The 5970-nt window shown below is 36.8% G+C and overlaps 2 protein-coding genes across 2 annotated transcripts in view; one reads left to right on the top strand and one right to left on the bottom strand.

Annotated features, from left to right (window-relative positions):
• Tex28 (testis expressed 28) overlaps nt 1–1073 on the top strand; it is a gene marked incomplete at its 5' end in the record, with an annotated part of 1489 nt that extends 416 nt beyond the window's left edge. The window contains one exon of the mRNA XM_028785315.1: nt 565–1073. Within this exon, the coding sequence (XP_028641148.1) occupies nt 565–921 (357 nt within the window). The remainder of the gene's footprint in view (nt 1–564) is intronic.
• A 176-nt stretch (nt 1074–1249) lies between these two features.
• The window catches only part of Opn1lw (opsin 1, long wave sensitive), a 32541-nt gene continuing 27820 nt past the window's right edge, over nt 1250–5970 (bottom strand). Inside the window, exon 6 of the mRNA XM_028785341.1 lies at nt 1250–1464. Within this exon, the coding sequence (XP_028641174.1) occupies nt 1354–1464 (111 nt within the window). The 3' untranslated portion in view covers nt 1250–1353. The remainder of the gene's footprint in view (nt 1465–5970) is intronic.

Raw genomic sequence — 5970 nt, forward strand, 5'->3', positions numbered from 1 at the left:
GTTCTCATCTTGTAGGGGCAATCACTGAGCCATACCCTGGAGTCTGTGACCTATAAATCATTGGGCTTGGGACCTTGACCTGGCAGAAGTGGCATGTCATCTCTATTATTGACTGGCAGGTCTGGATCCCCTTTAAGTGGAGACCAGACTTAAAGGATGCTAAGCCTCCATCAGATAGACACTGAGGGCCAAGAAGTGCCCATCATTCTGTCTCTACTGTGCATATCCAACAGGTTCTTCCCATCTCTCCTAAAAGATTCAACTCATCAGGTATGATGGCACATGCCTTTAATCCCAGGACTTGGGAGGCAGAGGCAGATAGATCTCTGTGAGTTTAAGAACAGCCTGGTCTATCTAACAAGTTTCAGGCCAGCTGGAACTATACAGTGAGATCTTGTCTCAAATAAATAAATAAATAAATAAATAAACAAACAAGGAAGAAAAAAAACCAGAAAAACATCTTAACAGTACTTCTTGAACACCCCTAGGCAAATAAATTACTAGATTAGATAAGCACATTTCTGTTTGACTTCTGGTGAGTATATGTGTGTATGTTCCCTGCAGGATGTAATGGAGACTTTCAAGAGCAGAATAACCAAGCTAGAAACTCTACAGCAAGCTACCCAACTGGAAATGATGGCTAGCCTCAGAACCCGTCCCAAGGACTTTTTGTTCAGATTCATAAGCCTGCTTCTCACTCTGACTACTATCCTCTTGGTCATGGTCTCTACATTGTGTTCTTGCCCCTTGCCCTTGCTCAACTCACGCCTGCGCATCTTCATTGTATTTATGATCATTGGGCTTGGGACCTTGGCCTGGCAGAAGCGGCATGCCATCTCTATTATTGACTGGCAAGCCTGGATCCCCTTTAAGTGGAGACCAGACTTAAAGGATGCTAAGCCTCCATCAGATGGACACTGAAGGCCAAGAAGTGCCATTCATCTGAATTTCTTCCTTCCTTTCAGTTGTCGAGGGCACCCAGTAAGACGTCTTAGAAAACTACTTTGTTGCTCTCATTTTCTTAATTCTGTAACTGCAAGCCCAGTGAGATACATGCAGATGCCAACTTGCCTTCTCCTTCCAGTTTTCCATGCTCTTTTCATAATATCTACAGACATGGGGACTGGATTAAAAGTGGAAAAAAACATATGTTCTGGTCTCTTTGCCTACATTGTATTCCTTCCAGGTCTGGTGCCTGAACACCCAGCAACTTAGATAACCTCAAATTGTAGACATCTCTGGGACTTTGTTGGTTTGAGCAAGGAGAAATTATGTTTATTTCACAAGAATGGATGAGAAGGGAGGTAAGAGGTGACCAAAGCTTTGGCAGATGGGACAGGTTGGAGGCAGACTTTATGCAGGTGACACTGAAGAGACAGATGAGACTTCTGTCTTGGAGGTGCTGGAAAGTTCAGAGCTATCATCAACCTTCTTTCCAAAGAGCTGTAAAATGCAGTTTCGAAACTGGAAGAACAACAACAAAAAACCCCATTATTCAGCAAAGCAGAAAGGAGTAGTGCACTGTGCTAAAGGTGAAGCTTGGGCTGTACTGTCACTTTGTAGATGTACACCTTCTCTTCTCCCATTAAGAATATTATGAGTGGGATGGGGAAGGCTCAGCTCATTATTTACACATATGAATGGAGGAGGTCTGAATCATCCAATTCAGTAGTTAACAGTGATTGTAGTTGAATTGTGACCTCTCCTAAAAAATAGAGCAAATAATAATTACTGGAAACTGTGGTTGCCTTTTTGGAATGGGGGTCTTTGCACATGTATGTTACAATGAGGTCATTCTAGATTAGCATTATTACTAGTCCAGTGACCAGTGTTCATATGAAAAAAAGATTTAGACTCTTGTAGAACAAGGACTGAAAGAGGCATATGTGGATCAAATCAATCCTAAACTTGATTGTATTCTGGTCATTTTATCTTCAAATCATTCTCCTACTGGGCTCATTGTGCAAAAGGAAGATAGTATTATGAAATAGATTTTCATAGCTCATGAACAAAGTAAAAAATTATAGAAAAGATTTCTGAATTAATTATAAAAGAATAAAACTACATCAATTGTCAGGAAAAAGATCCAGCCCAAATTGTAGTACCTCTTACAAATACTGAGATTATGTTATTATGGGTGATCAATGAAGATTGGCAAATAACTTGTAGTAACTACTTGGGTGAAATTAATAACAAATATCTGAAAAGCAAATGTATACAGTTTATAAAAAGAGCTAATTGGATTCTTCCAGGTATAGTAAAGAGAACAATGCCAGAGGCACCATTTTATACTGATGCAAACAAGATGGGGATGGCAGGTCATAAGTCAGATAAAATAAGCACGATGATCAAAAGTCCATATACATTGGTTCAAAAATCAGAATTGTATGCTATCCTTAAGGTATTATTAGATTATTCTGAATGTCTTAATATAATTCCTGATTCTTTATATGCAGACACAGTTGTTTTGCATATAGAAAAAGCTGCGTTTGTACCTGATAACTCAGAATTAACTTCATTATTTATACATTTTCAACAAGTCATTAGAAGTAGAAACTATCCATTATATATTACTCATATTCATATTCACTCTCATACAGGTTTGCCTGGTCCATTAGCTCAAGGAAATGATGAAACTGGCCAATTACTAATAGGAAATGTGTTAGAAGCCTTAAAATTTCATGAGAAACATGTTAATGGGAAAGGTTTAAAGAAGAAAAATTTCCATCACATGGCAAAAAAAATGATGTCTTGTTGCCAAGAGTTCTACATGTTCTCTATACAACCAAACCTGCTGGTAGTAACCCTAGTGGTACCAAAAGAAATGACATTTGGCAAATGAATGTTTTTCAGTTTGCAGAACTTGGATAACAAAAGTATATACACCATACCCTTGACACATACTCAGGATTTCAATGGGCAACTGCTTTAAGTTCTGAAAAGGCTGATTGTGTAATTACACATTTATTGGAAATAATGGCAATTATGGGGATACTTGCACAAATCAAAACCGACAATGTTCCCACATATGTATCCAATAAGTTACAGCAATGCTTTGTATATTATAATATAAAGCATCTTATTGGTATACCACATAATCACACAGGACAAGGAGTTATAGAAAGAGCCAATTGTACCTTAAAAGAGTTGCTTATTAAACAAAAATGGAGAAGGAACCCCCCAGGAACAGACTAAATAATGCTTTGTTAACTCTCAATTTTCTTAATGTTGGTGAAAAAGGAACAACAGTAGCTGACATTGAGTTACTAAAAAAAAACTGAGGAACTAGGCCAACCAATATATTATAAGGCTGTGTTAACATTAGAATGGAAACTTGGAGTAGTTTTAAGATGGGTATGTGATTATGCTTATGTATCTACATAGAATGAAAAAACATGGTTACTAACAAAACTTATAAAAATTAGATCTGACCTGGGAAAGCCTATCAGCTGAGACATGAACGTCTTCACAGTGCAAGCAGCCCAGGTGATTCACTCTCACAGACTGTCTCAGTTGCTGATTTCTCCAAAATATGCATGCAAGTCATCTTCAAAAGGGCTAGTCAAAGTGATTGATCACATGAAGGCTTGACAGCCAATACATAGACTGGAAAGACAACACAGAGACTGGACAGACAACACTGAGACTGGATAATGCAGAAACTGGGCAAAAACACTACAGCTAGCTTTTAAAAAACTATTTTTTCCCTTGGGCCCCAAGCAGGAATTCTTTACCCCAATTATGCAAGAAACAATCATAAGAAGATCGTCTTCCTAATCTTTTAAATTGGGGTGGATGGTTTTCATCATTTTATGAATTATAGATATGTTGTCATTTTAAGGGATAATTTACAAATAATTGTAGTTTTGGACAGAGAGGAAACTAAAAGAAATCTTAGACTCAGGGATTTATATCTCTCCTTTCCTCTTTTCTATCCTTCTGTCTTTTTTAGGTAAAGGGAAGGGGGTTGAATAGAAAAAAGGGGAATATAGTAATATTATAGCAAATTAGACAAATATGGATGGATTATTAAATTTACTGTTAAAGCATTTTATAGCCATAATCTTACATTGGTATAACTCTTTACATTCTGATGCAGAATTGAAGTTATATCTTCTTACATTGGTACAGAATTTGTATATTGATACAGTTTAAGGTTTTTATTGGTATAAATCTTTCTATGTTGATATGAAATTTAAAATTAATTTTATTACTCTTAGACATTGTGCCTATGCAACTCATTTAAGAATACAAGGCTTAGACCCAGTTCTTTTAATAGCTGCTACTGCAAACTGTTTAGAATAATTAAGTAATGCAACTTAATAGTCAGATAGTCAAATTCATGGTCATGTTAGATTCTAATTTATATAATTACAATAAAATGTTTTCAAGATTATTCAAATAGTAAATAGCTAAAAATAATCAATGTTTAGCTCAAATAGCTCAAAAGCATCAGAGATCCACAGAATATGGCATTTAATGTTATTTCACTATTATAAGATCGTTTGACTATGTGACATGTCTACTCCTGGCAGTACCCCCATTCCACTTTAAGGAAGGTGATGAGCATCAGTACCTCCATGTTGAGTTGCATCAACTGTGGCAAGTTAGCCCCTGGGCATGAAATGACCTAATTTTATCTACAAACAGAATGCTGTCCAAAAAGGACAAATGGACACAGGATAGTTGACTGCTAAACTCTGCCAAGACAGGGTAAGCTTGTTCTTCATAATTCCTGCTTCACTTAAGGTCTGTCAGATGTTCTGGGCCAGAATGCTGAAGATAGATGCTTCAATGTTATAAGGAATATTGGGGACTGTCCAGGCAGTCAGCTGTCTCTGCCAATTGTTTAAATTTGGAAGCTACATTCCTGCATACTCATATATATATTCCTTCTTAAATCTTTGACAGGGTTGAAGACTAGTTATAGTCTTACATTTGAACTTAAGTTGTTTAGCATTAAAGAAGGTGTTCTAGATGTAAAAGGATGGTTTTTCAGATAGCTATACAAGTTAAAATCAAATATGATTGAGGTACAGAATTGTAAACTCATTAAATTAGGATAAATGATAAAATACTTGATCTAAATTGCCAAATATAATGGACTGGATGTTATAAGTATATACTATACTTTATAATTTTCATAATTTTTATAATTGTATTCAATTTGTATGTGAGAGACAAGAGCCTTTTATTGAACTAAAAGGGGCATTGCTGAGGTTTGGTCTTTTGCTGTCTATTGTAACGCTAAGTACAGGCACTCAAGACCTGGTTTTCACAGAGATGAGAGTCCAAATGTACACCTTGGCCCCAAGTTATTTATGATTGGTAAATAAAAATGCCAACAGTCAATAGATGACATAGATGGGGTTTAGGTTTCCCAGGCTTGGGGGTTGGAGAGGGATCACAAGGAAGAAGAAAGTGCAGGAAGAGGAAGGAGAGGCCACCATGGGTTAGGAGTCAAGAAAACATGGCCCTGAGGGCTGATCAATTGGTGTTAAGAGCAGCCCAGATGAAACATAGTAAGTTTATGTAAGTAATAATTAGGGGTTATCTATAGGATAGTTGATAATATCAAAAAGAGGCCAGGCATCTCTTCAGATCTTGTACTGTCTAAGGCTTATTGTAAATATAAAGGTTGTATGTATTTTTTATTTGAGAACTAAATGATCAAAGGCAGGGTAGAAACCTTGGGTTGAGATTAAATAATTTCTACAACACTACAGATAAAGAAAAAGGGATACGTGAAGCCTAATATTGGAGCATCATGCCTGTGAGTTGTAGAACAAGAGAAGTTAGGAGAAAGACATTAAGTTTCTCACAGTTTCAGAGGCCAGATGATACCTAAACCTCAGATTTCTGGCCTATGGAACTGAGAAACTTAATGTCTTTCTCCTAGCTTCCTTTGTTCTACAACTCTAGCTTCTTCCTTCCTTCCTTCCTTCCTTCCTTCCTTCCTTCCTTCCTTCC

This window comes from Grammomys surdaster, unplaced genomic scaffold (genome assembly GCF_004785775.1).
Source record: "Grammomys surdaster isolate TR1022 unplaced genomic scaffold, NIH_TR_1.0 125179, whole genome shotgun sequence".
Classification (NCBI taxonomy): domain Eukaryota; kingdom Metazoa; phylum Chordata; class Mammalia; order Rodentia; family Muridae; genus Grammomys; species Grammomys surdaster.